This window comes from Gobio gobio, assembly GCF_949357685.1.
Source record: "Gobio gobio genome assembly, chromosome: 2".
Classification (NCBI taxonomy): Eukaryota; Metazoa; Chordata; class Actinopteri; order Cypriniformes; family Gobionidae; genus Gobio; species Gobio gobio.
In genome coordinates, this window is record NC_137098.1 from 72,971,983 (window position 1) to 72,999,571 (window position 27,589).

Sequence of the window (27,589 nt, forward strand, 5' to 3'; positions counted from 1 at the left end):
TGCGGGAATGGGACACGTCTGGATTGGATTGTATCGCACTGCATATCCTGGAGATTTTCTCTGGTCAGATCAGAGTAACTCCTCTTTCAGTAAATGGAGCGCAGGAATTAGGGGCACTCAATTGTGTGCTAAAGTTTACACCGGTGTTTGGTATGAGAGCAACTGTCTACACTCTAATCCTTTTGCGTGTTATATTGGTGAGTTATCTTAATATATGCATTTCTTCAGAACTTTGTTTGGTTGAATATGTTTTGCTTCACACATGGCTTTGGAACCATATTGGGCATTTTTATAAAGTGTTAATGCTTAGCTAAAACAATGAGAATTTGAACTAAATCTAATATCTTTTAAATGTTTTTTTCTTTAATGTTATACTTGCTACTTTTGAATGTTCTCTGAACTTTCTGAAATGTTCCTGTAATGTCTCACGATAAAAAATAGGCCTTTTCAGGCATTAGGATTAAATGTCCTAATTGAACTAAGGCCTATTCCTGGCTTAATCTAAGCGCCGTCTGTGAAACTCAAAGTGCATGGAAATGAAACTAACTAAATATAACGGACAACTGATTGAACGTTTTTCTGTATGACTCTGAATCCTTCAGCAGGGCAACCCATAGTCCCACTGAAGAGACAGATCGTGAAACTGGAGGTGAAATCAAGTGAAGATCCGAATGATCCGGAAGTGATGAACAAGATTTTATCAGAGGTGAGTCTCGCTCTTCTTACCACTGTAATTCCACAGCAGAAATATCCTTCATAAGTCTGTTTGTGTTCTTCAGATGAAGCAGATCCTGAAGGAGAAGGGACTGGAAGAAGATGCTAAACTTTCATGGAGAATCCAATCCGATGGGAACGTCTTCCAAAAGAAGGACCAGAAGAGAGACTCCACTCTGCAGATTTGCGTTTCCTAATTTGACGGAAAATAACTTGGCTGTTATTTTAAATATTATGCCATCAATGACAAATTTATGTAAAATTACAAGAATAATGTTGAAAAACACTAACCCTAACCCTAACAAAAAAACGTAATATTAAAGCAAAATTTCCTCTTTTAAAAATCTTTTCAGAAATGTTCATGGTAACACTTTACAATAAGGTTGTATTAGTCAACATTAGTTAATGAACAATGCCTGTAGCTTTACTGTACATATTTACATTAGTTTACATAGCAGTTGACACACACTTATGAACATTTCTAACTCACCATCTTACTCTAAAGGTTAAAATGCTGTTGTGTATCTTATCAACATTATTTAATAAGCCGTGATTTTGGGCTGTTGGCAAACATAATTCTGAAGTGGAAACCATCTGAACATCAACGGATAGGTTGTTCATGTTTGTATGCACTTTACTATCATTACTTGCATTCAACGAAGCATTTATTAATTTATTATATATTTTTGTCCCTTATTGTAAAGTGTACACTATTTCAACATTAACTGATGTGTTACTAAAATTTGCAAACTCTTTTTTGCCATTTACAAAGCATTTATTTTTTAGTTACTGCTTTGTAATGAACCTACAAATGTTAACACATCAGTTCATGTTGAAATAGTGTACACTTGATAATAAGGTTCTCAAAAACCATTAATGCATGCTTTGTTTAATAATGTTAAGGTACACAACAGCATTTTTACCTTTAGAGTAAGATGGTTAGTTAGAAATGTTAACTAATGCATTAACTAATTGCGCTGTTAATATGAATAGATGCATTAATTTATGTGAGTTAAGATGAACGTTAACAGTGCAAATGAAGAAATGGTGGCTGGAGTCTATCACTATTTCCACATCTTTTGTTTAGGGATGTAGTATTTATTTTTCCAACTGTTATATATCTCTATCATCAAGTAAACAATATCATCTGATCGTATTTTCTCTTGCTTTTCTTGCAATAACAAGTTACAGCAGCCAACGAAATCAAACACTGATCACCATCATGGTGACTTCAAACCAAACTATTATTTTCAGTAAAACATCAACATCTAAACCTCTGTTAATTCTCAAGAAGAGCTTCTGTAGACGTATGACAGACATAAAGTCAGTCTGGTTAGTAAAAAGTGAAGTTGGTGATGCTGTGTATGGAGTTGTTTAATCCTCAAATTGTGATTAAAATATATACCATTTAAAATATATACAGAAAGAACGCTCCCTTTACAATCGCTGAATCAATGAAGCTCTTACTGTATTTACATCATGTTTGCATTGCATTTGTGAGAGTGCACAATTGTCTGTGTTAATAGCGGTCAAATATCTGCATTAAAGTGATTTAAACAACTGTTTATCCTGTAGTTTGATTACTGGTTTTAATAATTGTGTAGTTGAAGCATTAATAAGTAAAACATTAATAAGTTCAGCTGCTGTGACACAGAGATCACTTGTAATACTGAGGAGATCAGTGTGAGATCTTGTGTAACAGTTGAGACGCACCTATTTCTTATGTTCATGTTAATGATTTATTGCAAATAATAAATCAGTGTTTGCATTAGTTGGGCTCTTGACTCTTAATCACGTATTTCTCTTTAATCAGTGTCTGTTTTAATAGCAGTCAAATCCATTATTAAAGTGATTTAAACAACTGTTTATCCTGTGGTTTGGTTACTGGTTTTAATAATTATGTAGTTGAAGTGTTGATAAGTAAAAAAGTTTAACTGCTGTGACAAATTTCACATGTAATACTGAAGAGATCAGTGTGAGATCTTTCAAAAACACTACATCTTGTGTAACAGTTGAGACGCACTAATACATCAACACTCGTCATCCCAACCTCAACAATGGAGACAATGAAAACGTTCAAATAGGAAAAGAATCCAGCTGCGCAATTTATTCATGCCGCAATGCATGCTGGGAGCGGTGAATGAGCTTTGTGTGCTGGCATGAAGCACGGGTTTGAGGCGGGGCAATTCTTAGCAGACTTTCACTCATGTCCTTCACTTCTGCAGTTATTTTTATCTAGTTGCATTCACTCCTTTCCTAAAGTCATCTTGAATGCTGAATTGTCAACACAACTGAACATAAAATGTTTTAGTTTGAAGTCACCATTATGGAGATCCGTGTTCCCTTTGGTTGAGCTCTTGAACTTTGTTTATTTTATTGTAATTCTCTTCTTATTGATGCAGTGATGCAACAAGAACTTATTTTATCTTACGCAACAAGAATTTATTTGATTTCAAGTACTTTTAAAATGAAGATTAAAGTTGACCTTTTTTTTTTCTTTTTCTTTTTAATCTTACTGTAAAGGTTAATCTTTTTTTTTAATAAGGTAAAATGTACATTTTATAAATTCAAATTCAAAATTGCTTTACTGGCATGAATGTAAGTAGGCCTAATACAATATTGCCAAAGCTAGGAATATATGAACATAAATAATAATACATATATGAACATTAATAATAATGATAATAATAAACATAAAAATAATAGAAGAAAATATTACAACATAACTTAATTTTAAATAAACAGTGTACCAAATTAGAATTAATGTAAATTTTATACATTCCCAAGCTTTTGAGTTTAGTTTTATATTGAATACATGTATTTTCTTTCACTTGTGCACTTATTTATTAATGTTTGTTAATATTTAATATTTTGTATGTTCAATTGTTGAAAAATGTTTCATAAAAACAGCTCATTATTGTGTTTAAACTTTAACCATCCATGTGACTGAGCCAAATAGAAAATGGCTGACTGATTTAAAAGGTGACTCTTACTATTTTAATGTCTAATAAGGGGAATTTTATAGAAGCCCATTTCAACCACATAATGAAAACAATCATGCTTTTGTAAATCATAATGACAAAGTCAAAATTATGACATACTATGTCGTAATTATGACTATTTATGATAATTACAACATCTCATAAATATGACTCATTGTGATTATTATGGCATTATGATTTACAAAAGCATGATTTTTTTTTTCTTCTTATATGGCGGAAATGGGCTTCCATGGAATTTGTATTTCGTTATTACTTAAATCATTTATCATCTTGATTAATATGGTCCTAAAAATTATATTTCAGTGTTTCTGTCTATCTAGTGGGAACGCAATTTTTTCTCCCGTTTTGTTAATTTCTTTTACATGTCATTTCAAGTACTGCTATCTTGAACGAAAAGAGGCATGGTCTGAGATAAGTGTATTTACCGCTCGTTGAATTCTCGGAAGATGAAGGAAAAACTAATTTCTAAACCAAAATACAAACCGCAACAGTGGAATTTCCCTCAGAAACAAGCCCCGCCCACCCGTCGTTCCGAGCTGAGATCTTCAATCTGATTGGTCCACGCAGCCGTCCGTCATCTCGCTTCCTGCTTTAGTGAAAGTGAGGCATTATTGTGTTTTCGGAGCGATAAAGTGTCGGACTTTAAGCCGAGGTGATGACTTTATCGGTGAGTTAGCGTCTGTTGTCTGTTCCAATATGTTTAAAATCAAAACGATGTTATAACCGAGAACAAACCGCCAGGTGTGGTTAAACAGGTTTGATAAAGCAGGAAATGTTTTGGTTCACTTTGCTCGTAGTTTTTCCTGTTTAAAACAAAAGCGATTCGATCCAAACCTTGTTTTTATGGTCGACTGATACTCTTTTATTCAGTTTGTCAAATGAAACGTGTTCTTTTATGGACTAGATTTAAATGTTATTATGTGTTTCGTGCACGCGCAGGTCCGGGGGTGTTCACATCACCATGTCCGGCGACGCGCATCACGGTAGGAGGCGACGCCCCTCCAAAATGTACATGGTCGCGTCCGACTATAAAGTGCAGGACCACCTGGAAGGAACCATTCGCCTGCAGAGGGGGCAGCTGTGTGTGGAGCAGGACGGAGGAGGAGGACACAGGGCTGGAAGAGGAGACTACCTGTGGGTGAAGGTAAGAGGACTCTGGAGGCTCGGTCCCGCCACGGGATAAAAAAGGGGATTGTGGCGTATTGTCTTACGATTTTGACTTTTTTTATCGCAATTGCAAGTTTTAGGTCTTTTGTTTTTTTTTTAGTTTCTGCCACAAAATAAAAAAATAAAACTTGCAATTAACTTGTTAAATCTTGCAATTCAGACTTTTAAAAAATAAAAGGTAATTGCTACTTTTCATCTCACGATTCTGACTTTTTTCCCTCACAATTGCGAGTTCGTTACATTTTTACCCCAAAAAATCTCAGAATTATGAGCTTACATCTGTTTTATTTTTTTTAAATAAAAAATTTAATTTCTCGGAATTGTCAACATTTCCTTGGAACTCTGAGCTTACATTAATAAATATATATATATATGGTAATTGTGACTTTTTAATTGTACAATTTTTTCTTACAATTGTGAATTCTTGCGAATTCAAGTTATAAACACATAATAGTTTACATTTCACAAATCTTTTTTCTCGGAAGTATGAGTTTACGTCTGTTTTTTGTTAATTAAATAGGTCATTGCGACTTTATCTTACAATTTTGACTTTTACATAAAAAATTAAAACGGTAATTGTGACTTTTATCTCAATTCTTTGATTGTTTTTGCTCAATTTCTGAGTGAACATCTCGCAATTCTGACTTTTTTTCTTTAATTCTGAGAACAAGTTGTTTTTGTATCCGCTCTGTTTTTTAATTTTACATCTGGGTATTTTTTCCATCAAAGAATAATTAAAAAGGTACTCAAAATGTACTTAATTTTTATTTATTTTTTTCAGAATTGCAAGATATAAAAAGATATGTACATTTAAAACAAGTCAGAAATGTGAGGTATAAACAGAATTGGAAACATTTACTTGGAAAGTAAGGTTTTAAGAATGTTTTATATATATTTATTGGTAAATGTATTATTTATGATTACATTTGCGCTTAAAATAAGGAAGAAAAGAAAAAAATGTGTGTAAAATAAAGCTCAATTTATAAATAAATTAAAGTAATGGTATCTCACGATTTAGACTTTTTATCGCAATTGTACGTTTTAGATCTTCTGGGGTTTTTTTTAGTTTCTGCCACAAAATAAAAAATAAAAAATCGCAATTAACTTTTTAAATCTTGCAATTCAGACTTTAAAAAATAAAAGGTAATTGCGACTTTTTATCTCACGATTCTGACATTTTTTCCTCACAGTAGCGAGTTCATGTTTACATTTTTACCAAAAAAAAGTTTTTTTTCTCAGAATTATGTTATCTGTTTTTTAAAATAAATAAAAAAATTATTTCTCGCAATTGTCAAAATTTCCTTGGAACTCTGAGCTTACATTATTAACAAATATATAAAAGGTAATTGTGACTTTTTTAATCGTACAATATTTTAAGTTTTTTCTCACAATTGTGAATTCTCGCAAATTCAATTTATAAACTCATAATAGTTTGCATTTCACAATTATTTTTTCTCAGAAGTATGAGTTTATGTATTAAATAGGTCATTGCGACTTTATCTTACAATTTTGACTTTTTACATAAAAAAATGTAAACGGTAATTGTGACTTTTATCTCAATTCTTTGATTGTTTTTGCTCAATTTCTGAGTGAACATCTCGCAATTCTCCCTTTTTTTCTTTAATTCTGAGAACAAGTTGTTTTGTATCCAATCTGTTTTTTAAAGGTCCCGTTTTTCGTGTTTTTTTGAAGCTTTGAGTGTGTTTACAGTGTGCAATATAACATGTGTTCATGTTTCATGTGTAAAAAAACACAGTATTTTTCACACAATTTACTGATCTGTATACCGCTGTTTTCACTGTCCTCAAAACGGCCTGAGAATTTCCCTGTTCTATGAAGTCCCTCCTTCAGAAATACGTAACGAGTTCTGATTGTGCCAGCGGTTCCCGTGTTGTGATTGGACAGCAGTTTAGCGCACGTTGCCCGGAAAGGTCACGCCTCTTACCATAACGGGGAGATGAACGCACTCAAACTACAGCCCCTGAAGGCCAAACAAAGGTGATTTGACTCCGGGATGAAAATAACAGCGTCTGAACGACATGGCGACAAACGCAACCGAACCGAACGCAACACTCCTTCTTCTCCACGAGGGAGCAACAAGACCACGCCCCCTTTTTCGCGTATTCTTGTGGGCAGAGGTTAGTCGACAAACTGCTCTACTGACGTCATTAAAGCAGGAAATACCAGGATGTAGAACAAACCGGCCGTTCGCTGTAGGCTTTGAAAGGGAACTTCTGTTAAATAAAATATTTCACTTGGCATTGAACTTTGAGCTTTATAATTTTACAGGTATTATTTATGCTCTAACAGCAACATTACACACTAACTAAAGTTTGAAAAATGGGATCAAGAAGAACAGGACCTTTAAATTTTACATCTGGGTATTTTTCCATCATAGAAAAGAAAAAAAATGTAGTTTAAAATAAAGCTCAATTTATAAATAAATTAATGTAGTGGTAAAAATAAATTAATAATAATACTGTATAATAATAATATTAATAATAATAACAATTATTATTATTTAAATTATATATATATATATATATATATTAGAATTTGTCATTATTATTACTATTATTAAAATATAATATTTATAAAGATACTTATTGTGATTATTGAAAATTAATGATATATTAAAAAAGAAATACATTTAGTGTAGTTTTTTGAAAACTAAAAGAAAAATAATGAAAAATAAATAATTATAATAAAATATGAATTTAGAATTTTATTATATATATATATATATATATATATATTAGTGGTGGGCTGTTATCGGCATTAATGTGCTGCGTTAACGCGAGACTCTTATCGGGCGATAAAAAAAATATCGGTGTTAATCTATTCTCAAAGTTGGGTTGGGAGCTGGGTCTATACTACGCAAGCTATGATGACTTTCACCCTGATATTCTATCTTGGATGTACACCTAGCCGAATTGCACTGTAGGGGGCGAGAGAACGAGTCTTCGAACCTGTGTGTATGCCTACTGAAACGATACTCATTTTCTACAGTATGGATATCAGCTGCGCTCTCCTCTCCGGCCGACAGTGAGTTGCACGCACCCGCCTCCTCTCACTCAGTCCGGTTAACCCTCTGAACATGGCGAACGCGTGTTCTGCTGGACTTTTCCTCATTACAGCGTGTTAGTGTTGGTGTGACCGGTCTGAATTTCGCGCAGGGTTGCTCATAACGTTAATTCTCGCATCTGAAGCGCACACACACATACCGTAATAAAGCCGCCTCTGACATACAAGGGCAAAAATGAGCTCCTTTTTCCAGCTTATTAATGGTCAAATACACTCAAAAATGTCTCAATGCCCATCTTGGTGAGTTTTAACATATGGTTTTATATGGTTCAATAAATTGTACTCATAAAATGTTTTTTTCTTCAGAATTGTGAGATATAAAAAGAGATGTAAACTAAAAGAAAGTCAGAATTCAGAGATAAAGTCTGAAATGTGAGAAAAATACGCCCACGTTTTCTTGTTTCCGCCCGCGGGAGAAATCACCTTGTGTGCTGTGTTTATCTGATCGGCTGAAGATCGTGTTGTGGTGTGACGGCCTGTCAGAGGGGGTGTGTTTGTCTATGGAGGAAGTGACGTGTGTGTGTGTGTGTGTGTGTGTGTGTGTGTGTGTGTGTGTGCAGGTGATTGATAATGGCTCGGTGGTGAAGGTGGAGCGGCAGGTGCTGAGTGAAGTCCCTTCTGAGCTGGCGGGTCTGCTGGAGCCCGTCCCTGAGCTGGACCTCCGGGTCAAGCTGCTGTCCCGGCCGCTGATCCTGCACAGGCTCGCCGCTCTGCCGCTGGGCTCGGAGGTGCGCGTCTTCTGGAACCGCAGCCAATCAGAGCTGGCGGAGGCGGAGCTTCGTTACCGCGGCCCCTTGGCCAGAGGAAGCTCCGCCGTTTACTTCGGGGTTCAGCTGAAGGTACGTCATCACCACTGCAGAAACTACATTAATAACTGCAGAAACTACATTAATAACACCACACATTTACTGCAGAAACTACATTAATAACACCACACATTTACTGCAGAAACTACATTAATAACACCACACATTTACTGCAGAAACTACATTAATAACACCACACATTTACTGCAGAAACTACATTAATAACACCACACATTTACTGCAGAAACTACATTAATAACTGCAGAAACTACATTAATAACACCACACATTTACTGCAGAAACTACATTAATAACACCACACATTTACTGCAGAAACTACATTAATAACTGCAGAAACTACATTAATAACACCACACATTTACTGCAGAAACTACATTAATAACACCACACATTTACTGCAGAAACTACATTAGAAACTACATTAATAACTGCAGAAACTACATTAGAAATTACATTAATAACTGCAGAAACTACATTAATAACTGCAGAAACTACATTAATAACACCACACATTTACTGCAGAAACTACATTAATAACTGCAGAAACTACATTAATAACTGCAGAAACTACATTAATAACACCACACATTTACTGCAGAAACTACATTAATAACTGCAGAAACTACATTAATAACACCACACATTTACTGCAGAAACTACATTAATAACTGCAGAAACTACATTAATAACTGCAGAAACTACATTAATAACTGCAGAAACTACTACAAGCTCCTCCACAGATCCTCTATTGGGTTTAGGTCTGGAGACTGGCTAGGCCACGCCAGAACCTTGATATGCTTCTTACAGAGCCACTCTTTGGTTATCCTGGCTGTGTGCTTCGGGTCATTGTCATGTTGACCCAGCCTCGACCCATCTTCAATGCTTTAACTGAGGGAAAGAGGTTGTTCCCCAAAATCTCGCAATACATGGCCCCGGTCATCCTCTCCTTAATACAGTGCAGTCGCCCTGTCCCATGTGCAGAAAAACACCCCCACAGCATGATGCTGCCACCCCCATGCTTCACAGTAGGGATGGCGTTCTTGGGATGGTACTCCTCATTCTTCTTCCTCCAAACACGTTTAGTGGAATTATGACCAAAAAGTTATATTTTGGTCTCCTCTGACCACATGACTTTCTCCCATGACTCCTCTGGATCATCCAAATGGTCATTGGCAAACTTAAAACGGGCCTGGACATGTGCTGGTTTAAGCAGGGGAACCTTCCGTGCCATGCATGATTTCAAACCATGACCATGTCTTAGTGTATTACCAACAGTAACCTTGGAAACGGTGGTCCCAGCTCTTTTCAGGTCATTGAGCAGCTCCTCCTGTAGTTCTGGGCTGATTTCTCACCTTTCTTAGGATCATTGAGACCCCACGAGGTGAGATCTTGCATCGAGCCCCAGTCCGAGGAAGATTGACAGTCATGTTTAGCTTCTTCCATTTTTGAATGATTGCTCCAACAGTAGGGTTGGGTACCGAAACCCGGTGCCAATATGGGACTGGTACTTATATAACCGGTATGTACCGGACCGAATCAGAACGCAGATTTCGGTTCCTCATTTCGGTGCCAAAATTCAAACGTGCTTTTGCGTGCTTTGGCTGAGCCAGAGACAGACGCTCAGCGCTGGTCACAGCACAACTCATGACAACTATTCAGTGTTTTCAACCACATCATGTTTATTTCAGGTTTCAGACATTTAAATGCTCATCAGCAGGCTACTAGCAAAAAACACACACTGATGTCTATGAAAGCGGCAATGACAATCCTTTCAGGCGGTTATAATTTAACTAACATTACGTGTTTTATTCACATCAGATACATGCACATTATATAGTAACTATAGCGTTTACTCTATTCTTCTTCCAGTTCACTGGTCACTTACTTTCATGTATTTCGTGAGACGAGAATGAACTCAAGTGTTGTAAATCCGACAGATCCGATTCTGAGGCGCAAACTAACATGGCGCCGCCCATTGCGCTTTATAGATCAACTAACACACATTGACTCACACATTTGAACATCAGATAGTTCTTGACACAGTGAAGAAGTTTGTGAATATTTTGAATAAAAAGAAAAAATGAAATAAACCCGATACAGCTGAGCTGTCAGCGCTATTGCGGCTGCTGTGTGTCATGTGAGAAACATGACGTGTCGTCATGGAAACATTAAGGCGATGCGTTCTAAAATATTTAGCCCGAGAATATGATCATATTTCAAAATAAAGCTGAAGCTGGAAGCTGGTTAGTAGCAGACCGAGAATACAGACTAGGCCTACTGCTGTTATTACTGTAACTGTTATTTAGAGTTATATTAGGCTTGTTGTAGTTGGGTTAGGTGGCTTAGGTTTTACTGTGAATTTGTAAATAAGTCAATATTAATTTGTAAATAAGTAAATTGTGTTTTGTATTTATTTATTTATATTCATACATTTAAGTATACATTAAACTTTTAATAAATGGTTCAATTTAAATAAAAAATAAATAAATAAAAAGCCATTTAATGTCATCCACCTCGTTTGTGGCCCTTTCTTTTTTTTAAGTATCGGTTCAGGCACCGTTTAGGCACCGGTACCGTTTTAAAAGTATCGGTTTGGCACCGGAATAAAAAAAACCCCAAACGATACCCAACCCTATCCAACAGTGGACCTTTTTTCACCAAGCTGCTTGGCAATTTCCCCGTAGCCCTTTCCAGCCTTGTGGAGGTGTACAATTTTGTCTCGTGTCTTTGGACAGCTCTTTGGTCTTGGCCATGTTAGTAGTTGGATTCTTACTGATTGTATGGGGTGGACAGGTGTCTTTATGCAGCTAACGACCTCAAACAGGTGCATCTAATTTAGGATAATAAATGGAGTGGAGGTGGACATTTTAAAGGCAGACTAACAGGTCTTTGAGGGTCAGAATTCTAGCTGATAGACAGGTGTTCAAATACTTATTTGCAGCTGTAGCATACAAATAAATAGTTAAAAAATCATACATTGTGATTTCTGGATTTTTTTTTTTAGATTATGTCTCTCACAGTGGACATGCACCTACGATGACAATTTCAGACCCTCCATGATTTCCAAGTGGGAGAACTTGCACAATAGCAGAGTGTTCAAATACTTATTTTCCTCACTGTTGATCATATTAATGCTCATCTGCACTGCCGACTGTATTTACAGTAACAATGTTTACATTTGCATTTTGCACCGTACTTCTAACTGGAATATGCAACCACTTTCCACTGCACTTTTACACTTTCTTTCGGATAGCTCTGTCCATAATTTATTGTACTAACTTAATCCACTGCTATATTCCTCATATTAGCCTAACATATTACTGTATACCTCTAACTGTAAAATTCTGTTCAAGTAATAACCGTCTGTATATTTATTCATAGTACATAGTCACCTGTAAATTCTGTTTATAGTAATAGCCATCTGTATATTTATTCATAGTACATATTCACCTGTAAATTCTGTTTATAGTAATAGCCATCTGTATATTTATTCACTGTATATATTCATCTGTAAATTCAGTTCTACTTATAGTAATAACCATCTCTCTACTTATACATATTTATATATATTCAGAACATTTTTATGTCCTGCACTTACGCAACCATTGTATATATCCTGCACTTGCTGCTATTGCACTTCTGGTTAGACCTAAACTGCATTTCGTTGCCTTGTACTTGTACTTGTGTAATGACAATAAAGTTGAATCTAATCTAATCTAATCTAATCTAATCTAATCTAATATTAATGTGTTATTATTATTATTATTACAATTGTAATATTTATTATGATATGTATTGTTATTAAGTAATATTAATAAAATAAAAATAAATTGCAGTTTTTTGAAAACATATAAATAAGTCATATTAAAATGTGTTGTTATTATTATTACATTTATAATATTTATAATGATACGCATTGTTATTAATTAATATTAATAATATTTAATAAAATACGTTTAGTGAAGGTTTATGAAAACAAGGAAAATAATGAAAAAGATAATAATAAAATATTAATTTAGAATTGTATTAAATAAATATATACATCATATTAATGTGTTATTGTTATTATTATTATTAAAATTTTAATATTTATAATGATATTTATTGTTATTAAGTAACATTAATAAAAAACTAAAAATGTGTAGTTTTTTGAAAACAAGAAAGAAAAAATTATTTATAATAAATATTCATTTAGAAATGTTTTAAATATATATGATTCATATTAAATTTGTATTGTTCTAACAATTATTATTACTTTATTAAAATAAAATGTTACTATGCACAAAAAAACTATGTATAAAATGAATAAAACAAATATGTGGTTTCTTCCTCTAATAAAGTATTTTTATTAAATAATAATATTTTATTATATGATAATTAAACATGTATGTGTGTGTGTGTGTGTGTGTTCCCTCAGGGATGGGCGGCCGGCCGTGGCACATGTAATGGTAACTGTAAAGGTCGTCAGCTGTTCTCGTGTCCGGAGGCCTGTGGGCTCTTCCTGCCGGTCAGCGAGCTCAGGCTGCCCCGGTCCTCCCGCGGCGGCAGCTCCGGCGACCACGAGCTCCACCCGTCCAGCACCGGCACCAGCCCGCTGAACATCCTGTCCCGCGCCGCGGAGTCCGCCGCGCCGCAGCCGCTCGCTGTGGGGCAGAGGGTCTGCTTCACCCAGGACGAGTGTGTCCAGCGGGGGACCGTCCAGTTCTGCGGGCCCCTGCCGGGCCGGACCTCCGTCTATGTGGGAGTTCTGCTGGTGAGCATTCGCCACATGTAGCGCTTGCTGCCCGAGAGCTGACTTTAACACTCATGTGTGTGTGTGTGTGTTTAGGAGCATGCAGTGGGATCATGGGATGGGTATTATAAACACAGCAAACTCTGCTCCATCCCCTCACCTGAGTTTGGGGCTTTACTGCCCCTTTCCAAAGTGACCGCAGGTAACAAACACATTAAAACACATTCATTTCAGGATATTCTCATTTGAAATAGAATCTTGTGTTACAACCCCAAATCAGAAAAAGTTGGGACAGTATGGAAAACGCAAAAAAAAAAAAAAAAGAAGTGATTTCTAAATTTACTTTGACTTGTATTTCATTGCAGACAATATGAACACAAAATACATTTACATTTTACATTTATGCATTTGGCAGACGCTTTTATCCAAAGCGACTTACATTGCATTCAAGGTACACATTTAGTCAGTTCTTGCTTTCCCTGGGAATCGAACCCATGACCTTGGCGTTGCTAGCGCCATGCTCTACTGTTTGAGCTACAGGAAAGCTATATATAAAATATTTCATAAAATATTTCATGTTTTGTCTGGTCAACTTCATGTCATTTGTAAATATGCATCCTTTCCTGTCATTCAGACCTGCAACACATTTAAAAAAAAGTTGGGACAGTAAAGCATTTACCACTTTGTAATGTTGCCATTCCTTTTCACAACACTTAAAAGACGTTTAGGGACTGAAGACACCAAGTGATGAAGTGTTTCAGGTGTAATTTTGTCTTAAGGTGGGCAACAGTACGGGGTCTTCGTTGTCGCATTTTGCGCTTCAAAATGCGCCACACATTCTCTATTGGAGACAGGTCGGGACTGCAGGCAGGCCAGTCAAGTACCCGAACCCTCTTCCTCCGCAGCCAGGACTTTGTAATGTGAGCAGAATGTGGTTTTGCATTGTCTTGTTGAAATATGCATGGACGTCCCTGGAAAAGATGTCTTCTTGAAGGCAGCATATTATGCTCCAAAATCTCTATGTACTTTTCAGCATTAATGGTGCCTTCACAGAAGTGCAAGTTACCTTTGCCAAGGGCACTGACACAACCCCATACCATGACAGACCCTGGCTTTTGGACTTGTTGCTGGTAACAGTCTGGATGATCCTTTTCTTCTTTGGTCCGAAGCACACGGCGTCCATTGCTCCCAAAAAATACCTAAAATACTGCTTCATCTGACCACAGTACACGTTTCCACTGTGTGATGGTCCATCCCAGATGCCTCGAGCCCAGAGAAGTCGACGGCGCTTCTGGACACTGTTAACATAGGGCTTCCTTTTGGCACAGTACAGTTTTAACTGGCATTTGTGGATGTAACTACGTATTGTGGTACTTGACAAAGGTTTGCCGAAGTAGTCCTGAGCCCATGTGGTGATATCTCTTATAGATGAATGACGATTCTTGATGCAGTGCCGCCTGAGGGATCGGAGATCACGGTTGTTCAGCTTAGGCTTGCGCCCTTGTCCTTTACGCACTGAAATTCCTCCAGATTCCTTGAATCTTTGAATGATGTTATGTACTGTTGAATGTGAAATATCCAAATCTCTTCCTATCTTTCTTTGAGGAACATTGTTTTTAAACATTTCAATAATTTTCTCACGTATTTGTTGGCAAACTGGCGATCCTCGGCCCATCTTTGCTCCTAAAGGATTAGACCTTTCTTGGATGCTGCTTTTGTACCAAATCATAATTACAATCAGCTGTTGACATCACCTGTTTCAAATCACATCATTATTTAACCATTATTTAACTAAATTGCTCCTGTCCCAACTTTATTTGAAATGTGTTGCAGGTTTGAATGACAGGAAAGGATGCATATTTACAAATGACATGAAGTTGACCAGACAAAACATGAAATATTTTGTGTTCATTTTGTCTGCAATGAAATACAAATCAAAGTAAATTTAGAAATCACTTCTTTTTTTATTTTTTGCGTTTTCCATACTGTCCCAACTTTTTCTGATTTGGGGTTGTATGTTACTAGCATGATTTAATGCGTTTTTACCCAGATCTAACACATCGCTAGCATGGTTAACATGTTGATAGCATGATTTAGCAAATTTGTTATCATGATTTACCATGTTACTAGCCTGATTTAACATTTTGATAGATTTAACTTATGATTAGCATGTTACTAGCATGATTTGGCACCTTTCAAAGTTCCCAAGCTAATTCAATAATACGTAACAATGATGTGTTTTGTTTGGCAGAATCCCGCTCTGAGCGCTCGCCTGTGGCAGTGACCAATCCCAAACCTCTTCCCAAACTGCCGGCGTTGGCTCTGTCCGGGAAAGCCGCCCTCCAGCCGGGCTCTCCGCCGCGGGACAGGCCGCTCATCCAGGCGGCCATGCTAGTGACGGCTAAAAAAGCCCTCCAGCCTCCGTCCTGCTCCGCCCCTCTGAAACCTCCACCGCTGGCCACGCCCAAACCGGCTCTGACACCTCCCGCTGTCCCGCCCAACAAGCCCCAAGCCCCGCCCACGTCCCCGCCCACTGACCACAACGGATTCCACAACCTCCCCTCTCCACCAATGGCTGAGCAGAGGGCGGAGTTTGGCTCGTGGCTGGAGGTGGGCTCCATGGTGGAGGTCAATGACCCGCCCCTTTTCGGGGTGATCCGCTGGATTGGACAGATCGGCGGCGTCTCGGAGCCGGTCGCTGGAATTGAGCTGGTACACAAACGACATCACTTCCTCTTACACATAAAGCGTTGATTGGTGTATTTAACGGTGTTTCCCAGGATCAGGAGTTGTCCGCGGCAACGGATGGCAGTTACCTTGGCGACCGCCACTTCCGCTGTCCCGCCAACAAAGGGCTGTTCGTCAAACTGAGGAACTGCAGACGCGACTCCCGCTTCCCCGAGCCGGAGCTGCCCACCAATCAGGTCGACCGCTGCAACTCCATCGGTGACGCCTCCTTCAGAACACCTCACCGCCAACAGTGTGTGTGTGTGTGTGTGCTAACCGTGTGTGTGTGTTGCAGCGTTTGCTAACTGGAGCAGTGAGCGAGTGCAGGACAACACGCCCCCTCTGACGGGCCGGGACGCACGGCTGGCCTACGAGGGCTTCAAGAAGGGCATCCAGGGGCACCTGAACTCCTGCTACCTGGACGCGTCTCTCTTCAGGTACACACACACCTGCACTGACTGACTGTACACACACACGCCGCTCCGTGGGCTAATGCGCTGGTGTGTGTGTGTGTGTGGTAGCATGTTCTCCTGCTGCAGCTCGTTTGATTGGCTGTTGTTCTGGCCCACGGGACCGGCGAACAGCAAGAGCGCTCAGGATCTGCTGCGCTGTGAGATCGTCAATCCTCTGCGCAGGTCAGTGTGTGTGTGTGTGTGTGTGTGTGTGAGTGTGTGGTAAAAATGTCCCCTCACGCATGTGTGTTTCCTGCAGGTTCGGCTACGTGTGCGCCAGCAAAACCATGGCCTTACGCAAACTCCTGAAAGCAGAAACGGCTGATTCGGGGTTTACCAACGAGGAGAAAGGTGTGTGTGTGTGTGAGTGTGTGTGTGTGTGTGTGTGTGTGTGTGTGTGTGTGTGTGTGTGTGTGTGTGTGAGAGAGTGTGTGTGTGTGTGTGAGAGAGAAACTAAAGTCATGACGATGAAGAAGCAAATAATCTTGTGGTTTAGTGGTTAACCGCAGAGTTCTTGTGCGCAAAAAACCCCACAATATTGACTTATATTCAGAGCATTGATTGACGTTTCCATAAGTTTAGCCCAGTTATTCACAGGGTTTTCAATTTCGTTATTTTGCGTTTCGTAGTAGCCTTAAAAAAAAAAGGAATTATTAACGTAGGCCGAATAGACAGATTACCAACAATAACATGAAATAAAATGTATTTATATAACTTTGTTGTTTTTTCGATAACCTTTGAGTTTATTAGGAATTATGGATCAGTTTTTGTCATCGTTTGCAACCCATTTTTTGTAGAATAAATTATTCAAAGTTTCAACAAGTTGCGTTTTGACGAATGCGTTTATATCCACAGACTGTTCCCTGAAAAACAATGTCTAGAGAAATAAGACTGGAACAGTATAATGGCATCATTTCTTCAAGCAGACAGCGAGTCGTGAATAATGCCAACTATTGCCTAAACACACAAGAGAAGCATCGCCAATCTGACTGCTCATTATACCATTATTATTATTATTAACCGTCAACTGATAAGATTTGGCATTAAATAAATATACAATTAATGAATGTCTGTGACCCGATAATTGTGCCATTTATTCATTTACACGTGTTTTAAATATTACACACTACTGATATTAATGAACTGAATATATATTGTGTTTGTAGGTTGGGGGTTTTATGGAAATGTATGCAGTTATACAGTATAAAACTTTAAAAGCCGTTTCTCAAAATGAGCACCAACTCTTCCAGTCTTATCCTGAACTATATCCAGAGGGATTTGTTGATATATCATTCCTATCCTGAATTATAGGTCCTTTACCTCCAAAAAAACATGGCGGAAATTGATTTTTTAAGGCGATTGTCAGTATTCTCTAATTTACTAAAGCACAGAATCAGATACCCAGAATCCCCTCTGTTAAAGCCCTCTCCTCTAATATTCTAATATTAGATAATAATATAAATTCTAATATAAGAATTTTAAACATGGCCCTTTCCAATTTCCAGATTTAGTTTTTGGAAATGTATGCAAATGAGCGTATATTTAAGTATATAAGGCCTCATTTGCATATTAAAATATGAATTATTAAATATTAGAATCCTTATTCATCTGTAGTGTCTCGCCTTAATTAAAACACATTCTGGTAACACTTCTCACTCAGGGTAACATTATTCATAATTTCACCACAGCAACAAAACTGAATAAATTGCGGTGATGCGGTTACGTCACACCCCTAGTCATGACACAAAACACGTCCCACAACCTTTGTGAGATTTTCACTTTGAAATGATTCAATTTTGAGTTTTTGTGTGTGTGTGTGTGTGTGTGTGTGTGTGTTCAGATCCGGAGGAATTCCTCAACCAGCTTTTCCTGCTTCTCCGGGTTGAACCGCTTCTGAAGATCAGGTGGGCATCCAGCCGTCTGTCTCTCTGTTATCATAATCATACGCAGAATAAAGGGGCGGGGCCTGCTGAGTCAGTCAGTGGTGTGTTGGCGGTTATGGTGAGGGGCGGGGCATTTCCCAAACACCAATCACAGCACACTGCTCCAGCTGACCAATCAGAGCACAGTGTGCTTCAGAAGGCGGGGCTTCACAGAGACAGGAAGTAAACAGAGTTACTGACAGACTGGAAGAGAGGAGCCGCAACACTGGAGGATATGAGGAATAATCAACATTACCTGCTCTTTAAATCCGTAAGCAGGAGATTCATCTGTTGATGTGTGTGTGTGTGTGTGTGTGTGTGTGCAGGTCTGTGAGCCAGAAGCCGCAGGAGTGCTTCATCTATCAGCTCTTCCCTCCGTCTGCTTCAGCCTCTCCCTCTTCTCCTCTGCTGTCTCCCGGGTCTCCGCTCTCTCCGGCCGCTGGGCTGCTGCGTGTGGCGAGTGTTCAGACTCTGCTGGAGTCCTCCTTCATACACTCCGGACTCAAGCTCACTGAGGTACAGACACACACACACAGATCCACACACACACAGATCTACAGACACACAGATCTACAGACACACAGATCTACAGACATACTGATCTACAGACACACAGATATACAAACACACACGCAGATCTACAGACACACACACAGATCCACAGACACAGATCTACAGACATACTGATCTACAGACACACAGATATACAGACACACACGCAGATCTACAGACACACACACACAGATCCACAGACACTGATCTACAGACACACTGATCTACAGACACACAGATATACAGACACACAGATATACAGACACACAGATATACAGACACACACGCAGATCTACAGACACACTGATCTACAGACACACAGATACAGACACAGATCCACAGACACAGATCCACACACACAGATCCACACACACACAGATCTACAGACACACAGATCTACAGACACACACATACAGATCTACAGACTAGTGTTAATTTTGTCACCTATTTTTAATTTAGTCTTAGTCTTGTGCCAAATGTCCTTGTTAGTTTTAGTCATATTTAGTCATTCACATATCTTTTTTTGTTAGTCAAGTTTTAGTCGACTAAAAGTCTTGTCATTTTAGTCTAGTTTTAGTCAAAAGACAACTCAAGGTATCTTAGTCAAGTTTTAGTCGACCAAAAGTCTAGTCATTTTAGTCTAGCTTTAGTCAAAGGAAAACTCAATATATTTTGTGGCAAAATAAGTTACATAAAATATATATAACCTGCATAATGTGCAACAACACCATAGCTAACTGGTTGATTTACAGCGTAGATGCCTAAAATCAGCATCAGCTCATGAGACGATGGGCACAAATATTGATTTCGATCTTGATTCAGTATGAATTCATATGTATATAGCCTACTGTACATATAAGGAACAATACGTTTTTTACACTTTTTTGGGGTTATATTATATTTGCTTGCATTCTTTACTATTCACTATTATTAACATTTCAAAATTTCACAAATAAGTAAGCAGTTATGATCTGCAATACTTTTTTGAGCAACTAGACTACATGTATATGTATTAAAGAGCCATACAGGCACCCAGTGGGTAATGGCAGTACAAGTGAATTTTTGTATTTTTCCAGCCACAAAATGGCTCTAATTTACCTCTTTGCAGTGGAATTCTCTATTTTAACCTTAATTAATACACTAATTGTAATATAAATAATAAAAATATTAGAAGAAAAATATTTTAAGTGGTCATTAATGGACCATAAGTATTGTACAAATAGTATTTAGTACCAAAAGATCTCCTCAAAATATTCAATAAATATTATTGAATTAAAATATAGGCTATTTATTTTTAAAATAGTTAAGGTGTATGGTCACATTTGACCACCAATGAGTATAAGTGTGACTTAATTAGTAAGGAATACCTGAGGGCTAAATACTAATGTTTTTATGGCTTAATATTAAATGTTAACAATGTTGATCTCTACCACTCTCCCTAATAAAATGATACTGTAAATGTGGCTGACGCACACTATGCTGTACGGTTTACCAAAAATTGCTGCAAACACCTGTAAAGTGAAGCTGTTGTGTAACTTGCGCGGCTTAAGCCATTCACACGTAGCCTACTGACACAGCGCTAGAGGTGTTGAGCGCTCCATGAACCACGTGACCACACGCGCGCGGCCGCGAGATGACAGGCGGAGTATGAGAGAGACCTGTACTCCAGCAACAACGGGAACTCTTTCTCATGCATGTTAATTTAGTCTTAGTCAGTGTTTTTGGACATTGGTGCAGTCTCGTCATCGTCTCGTCTTCGTCATGGAAAAAAAGGTTGTTAACAAACATATTTAGTCTCGTCTCGTCTGACGAAATTAACACTACCACAGACACAGATCTACAGACACAGATCTACAGACACAGATCTACAGACACAGATCTACAGACACAGATCCACAGACACAGATCCACAGACACAGATCTACAGACACAGATCCACACACACAGATCCACACACACAGATCCACACACACAGATCCACACACACACAGATCTACAGACACAGATCCACACACACAGATCTACAGACACAGATCCACACACACAGATCCACACACACACAGATCTACAGACACAGATCCACAGACACAGATCCACAGACACAGATCCACAGACACAGATCCACAGACAGATCTACAGACACAGATCTACAGACACAGATCCACAGACACAGATCCACAGACACAGATCTACAGACACAGATCTACAGACACAGATCCACACACACAGATCCACACACACAGATCTACAGACACAGATCCACACACACAGATCCACACACACACAGATCTACAGACACAGATCCACACACACAGATCTACAGACACAGATCCACACACACAGATCCACACACACACAGATCTACAGACACAGATCCACAGACACAGATCCACAGACACAGAACCACACACACAGAACCACAGACACAGATCCACAGACACAGAACCACAGACACAGAACCACAGACACAGAACCACAGACACAGATCCACAGACACAGATCCACAGACACAGATCTACAGACACAGATCCACACACACAGATCCACACACACAGATCTACAGACACAGATCCACACACACAGATCCACACACACACAGATCTACAGACACAGATCCACACACACAGATCTACAGACACAGATCCACACACACAGATCCACACACACACAGATCTACAGACACAGATCCACAGACACAGATCCACAGACACAGAACCACACACACAGAACCACAGACACAGATCCACAGACACAGAACCACAGACACAGATCCACAGACACAGAACCACAGACACAGAACCACAGACACAGAACCACAGACACAGATCCACAGACACAGAACCACAGACACAGAACCACAGACACAGAACCACAGACACAGAACCACAGACACAGAACCACAGACACAGATCCACAGACACAGAACCACAGACACAGAACCACAGACACAGAACCACAGACACAGATCCACAGACACAGATCCACAGACACAGATCCACAGACACAGAACCACAGACACAGAACCACAGACACAGATCCACAGACACAGAACCACAGACACAGATCCACAGACACAGAACCACAGACACAGATCCACAGACACAGATCCACAGACACAGATCCACAGACACAGAACCACAGACACAGATCCACAGACACAGAACCACAGACACAGATCCACAGACACAGAACCACAGACACAGATCCACAGACACAGATCTACAGACACAGAACCACAGACACAGATCCACAGACACAGAACCACAGACACAGATCTACAGACACAGATCCACAGACACAGATCCACAGACACAGAACCACAGACACAGAACCACAGACACAGATCCACAGACACAGAACCACAGACACAGATCCACAGACACAGAACCACAGACACAGATCCACAGACACAGATCCACAGACAGATCTACAGACACAGATCCACAGACACAGATCTACAGACACAGATCCACAGACAGATCTACAGACATATACACAGATCCACAGACACAGATCCACAGACACAGATCCACAGACAGATCTACAGACAGATCTACAGACATACACATAGATCTACAGACACAGATCCACAGACAGATCTACAGACACAGAACCACAGACACAGATCCACAGACACAGATCCACAGACATAGATCTACAGACATAGAACCACAGACACAGATCCACAGACACAGAACCACAGACACAGAACCACAGACACAGATCCACAGACACAGAACCACAGACACAGATCCACAGACACAGAACCACAGACACAGATCCACAGACACAGATCCACAGACACAGATCCACAGACACAGAACCACAGACACAGATCTACAGACACATATCTACAGACACAGAACCACAGACACAGATCCACAGACACAGATCCACAGACACAGAACCACAGACACATATCTACAGACACAGAACCACAGACACAGAACCACAGACACAGATCCACAGACACAGATCTACAGACACAGAACCACAGACACAGATCCACAGACACAGAACCACAGACACAGATCCACAGACACAGATCCACAGACACAGAACCACAGACACAGATCACAGACACAGATCCACAGACAGATCTACAGACACAGAACCACAGACACAGATCCACAGACACAGAACCACAGACACAGATCCACAGACACAGATCCACAGACAGATCTACAGACACAGAACCACAGACACAGATCCACAGACAGATCTACAGACACAGAACCACAGACACATATCCACAGACACAGATCCACAGACAGATCTACAGACATACACACAGATCCACAGACACAGATCCACAGACACAGATCCACAGACAGATCTACAGACATACACATAGATCTACAGACACAGATCCACAGACACAGATCTACAGACACAGAACCACAGACACAGATCCACAGACACAGAACCACAGACACAGATCCACAGACATAGATCTACAGACACAGAACCACAGACACAGATCCACAGACACAGAACCACAGACACAGAACCACAGACAGATCTACAGACACAGAACCACAGACACAGAACCACAGACACAGAACCACAGACACAGAACCACAGACACAGAACCACAGACACAGAACCACAGACACAGATCCACAGAACCACAGACACAGAACCACAGACACAGATCCACAGACAGATCTACAGACATACACATAGATCTACAGACACAGATCCACAGACACAGATCCACAGACAGATCTACAGACACACACATAGATCTACACATAGATCTACAGACACAGATCTACAGACAGACACAGATCTACGCACACAGATCTACAGACACGCACACAGATCTACAGACACACACACAGATCTACAGATACACACAGATCTACAGACACACACACAGATCTACAGACTCAGATCTACAGACTCAGATCTACAGACTCAGATCTACAGACTCAGATCTACAGACTCAGATCTACAGACACACACACAGATCTACAGACACACACACAGATCTACAGACTCAGATCTACAGACACACACACAGATCTACAGACTCAGATCTACAGACTCAGATCTACAGACACACACACAGATCTACAGACGCAGATGTTACTGTCTTCGCTGTGACCGTCAGTGAGTCTCTGCATGTGTCTTGTTTCCCACAGGCTCCGTCCTGTTTGCCGCTCCTCATGCCCAGATTCGGCAAAGAGTTCAAGATGTTTGATGCCATTCTGCCCTCGCTGACCCTCGACATCACAGACCTGCTGGACGAGGGTGAGAGCTTCTGCACTCTTTCACTCATTTCATCTGTCTGTCGTCTGTCTGTCCATCTGTCTTTCGTCTATCTGTCCGTCTTTCGTCTGTCTGTACATCTGACCGCCTTTATTCTGTCTGTCCGTCTTTCGTCTTTCATCCATCTGTGGTCTGTCTGCAGCTCTGCGGCAGTGCAGTATCTGTCAGTTGGTGGCGCAGTGGGAGTGTCTGCAGTGCTATGAGGATGTTGACATCACACCCGGCCGGTTAAAGCAGTATTGCAGCACCTGTAACACACAGGTGAGCGCACACACACACACACACACACATCAATGTGCTGGCTGTACACCCCCACACACTCCCGTCACATGAGCCGTCTCTCTTTCTCTGACAGGTTCACACACACAAGAAGCGTCAGACGCACAAGCCGACTCCGCTCCGCGTGCCGCAGGGCTCCTGGGAGGGGCCGGTCCCCGGGGCCCGTCAGCTGATGGACCTGTTCGCCGTCACCTGCATCGAGACCAGCCACTACGTCAGCTTCGTCCGGCACGGCCCCGGGGCCTCAGACTGGCTCTTCTTCGACAGCATGGCCGACAGAGAGGGTACATTACACCGCTCTGACTATACTGGCATATAGGAAGAGTTATCTGGTGTTTCTAACCATGTGGAAATTACATTTGTTTTTATACTGTAGTTTAAGGTTGACGTCTCTGTGTGTGTGTGTGTGTGTGTGTGTGTGTGTGTGTGTGTGTGTGTGTGTGCAGGAGGAGAGAACGGCTTTAACGTGCCGCAGGTGCGCTCGTGTCCAGAGGTGGGCCGTTACCTGAGTCTGCCCGCGGAAGAGTTCGCCCGCCTCGACATCACCTCGCTCAGAGAGCCCGTCCGCCGCTTACTGTGTGACGCCTACATGTGCCTCTACCACTGCCCTGAGCTCAGCCTCTACAAGTGACACCAGTGTGTGTGTGTGTGTGTGTGTGTGTGTGACGCCTACATGTGCCTCTACCACTGCCCTGAGCTCAGCCTCTACAAGTGACACCAGTGTGTGTGTGTGTGTGTGTGTGTGTGTGTGTGTGAGACGCCTACATGTGCCTCTACCACTGCCCTGAGCTCAGCCTCTACAAGTGACACCAGTGTGTGTGTGTGTGTGTGTGTGTGTGTGTGTGTGTGTGTGTGTGTGTGTGTGTGTGTGTGTGTGTGATGGGTAGGTTTAGGGGCAGTGTAGGGGGATAGAATATACAGTTTATACAGTAAAAAAACCATTACGCCTATGGAAAGTCCTCATAAAACATGAAAACCCAACATCTGTGTGTGTGTGTGTATGTGTATGTGTGTGTGTGTGTGTGTGTGTGTGTGTGTGTATCAGCACAAGAGGAACACATGCAACTGTAAATACTTCTATTTGAACACAACGCAATAGATGTGTTTGTTTACAAATGTAAATGTTTAATTTTATAAAAAGAGTCATGAACTGTATTCCATGTTTTGTTGTTTTCTGATGGAGTGAGAAGCGCATTGAAGGATATTATAATCAAACAACAATACTAATAACGTACAAAATACAAACAAATAAAACATGATATCTAAATATGTATTAAATATTTGGAGATGCTCTGACCCAGTCGTCTAGCCGTCACAATCTGGCCCTTGTCAAACTCGCTCTAATCCTAACGCTTGCCCATTTATCCTGCTTCTAACACATCAACTCTGAGGATGAAATCGCTGTGTCAGTTTAAATTTACCACCTAAAGCTGAGATGGTGATTTATTTTTACACACATTGCCAAAACATGTGACTAATACAAATAACAGAGGAGAGAGGGCAGCCTTGCCCAATGCCACGCTGAATATCAACCCTAGCAGGTCTGACAGAACTAATGCAGACACTGAACCACGATTTAACTGCTGAAACACATCTCCAAAACCTGACTTTGAAAATAAAATCATGGCTCACCGTATCAAATGCTCTATAGAAATCAATAAATAAAACTATCGTCATCAATAAAGTGATTATAATCTATCATATCTAAGACTAGTTCAGTATTATTTCTATAGTAGTCTCTCCAGACTGCTCTAAATCAGTTATTTTCACTAAACCTTGTCTTAAAGGAGGATGTTTTTATAGCAGAACGTGTACATACACGATCAGGGAAATGAAGTGAGGCTGTAAATCTTACAGTGAACAATAACAAGGAACAAAAAACAAGAATGTTCTGGATTTGCATACATCACAATAGACAGAAAGAAAAGCATAATGATAAGGTTAAGACACGTCGTTGAATAAATCTTCATAATGCGTATGAAAATCACTTTTTTTGTTATTGATAAGTTTAAGGGATGAAATAAAAGAGGAAAGCTTAAAGGAGAATTCCGCCATTTTTGCTTGTGGATGAAGAGTTTAGCACACAAGATAAAGAAATGAACCATATATTCAAGGGACACACTCAAAAAAATGAACTTTCACTGTTAGTTGCACTCAAATCACATTTAAAAACTCATGTCACTAAATGTACTTAGATTTACTGAGTTGTTTCTACTAAAATGAGTCTTGTCAGTTTTACTTAATTAGAGCTTGTTCAGTCAACTTAACATTGCTGAGTGAAACGACCTGGGCAGTGGATCTGTAGTTCCCAGCATGCTTTGCAAGGGACTATAGGAGAGTAAGTGTAGGGATTAACCCTCTGAGGTTCTCCGTTTTCCAGTCACACTCAGGACCTCAAAAGTGGCCCGACCCCTGAAATCAATTATTATTATTTTTTCAGTAAAATCAATTAAATGTATTTTTGTTCAATAATATTTTTTCTTTCTTTTTTGTGTTTTGAGAGAATTTTATGATAATAATTAAAGGTCCCGTTCTTCGTGTTTTTTTGAAGCTTTGATTGTGTTTACAGTGTGCAATATAACATGTGTTCATGTTTCGCGTGTAAAAAAAAACTGTATTTTTAACACAATTTACTTATCTGTACACCGCTGTTTTCACTGTCCTACAAACGACTGAAGACTTCCTTTATTCTATGAAGTCCCTCCTTCAGAAACACGTAACGAGTTCTGATTGTGTCAGCGGTTCCCGTGTTGTGATTTGACCGCAGCTTAGCGCACGTGGAAAGGTCACGCCTCTTAACGGGAGATATATACGCGCTTAATAATCTCTACAGCGTCCCTGGGAAAGCCAAACAAAG

The 27,589-nt window shown here is 39.7% G+C and overlaps 1 protein-coding gene across 1 annotated transcript; it reads left to right on the top strand.

Annotated features, from left to right (window-relative positions):
- The first annotated feature begins 4,295 nt into the window (after window positions 1-4,295).
- Window positions 4,296-25,887, top strand: cyld3 (cylindromatosis (turban tumor syndrome) 3). The gene is made up of 16 exons (XM_079840962.1): window positions 4,296-4,383; window positions 4,656-4,860; window positions 8,528-8,806; window positions 13,212-13,547; window positions 13,623-13,728; window positions 15,778-16,238; window positions 16,307-16,472; window positions 16,549-16,690; window positions 16,775-16,888; window positions 16,965-17,056; window positions 18,546-18,609; window positions 18,954-19,143; window positions 24,327-24,435; window positions 24,596-24,714; window positions 24,809-25,016; window positions 25,179-25,887. The coding sequence occupies exons 2-16, from the start codon at window positions 4,678-4,680 to the stop codon at window positions 25,361-25,363; spliced, it is 2,754 nt and encodes a 917-aa protein (XP_079697088.1). The 5' UTR covers window positions 4,296-4,383; window positions 4,656-4,677; the 3' UTR covers window positions 25,364-25,887.
- The last annotated feature ends 1,702 nt before the right edge of the window (window positions 25,888-27,589 follow it).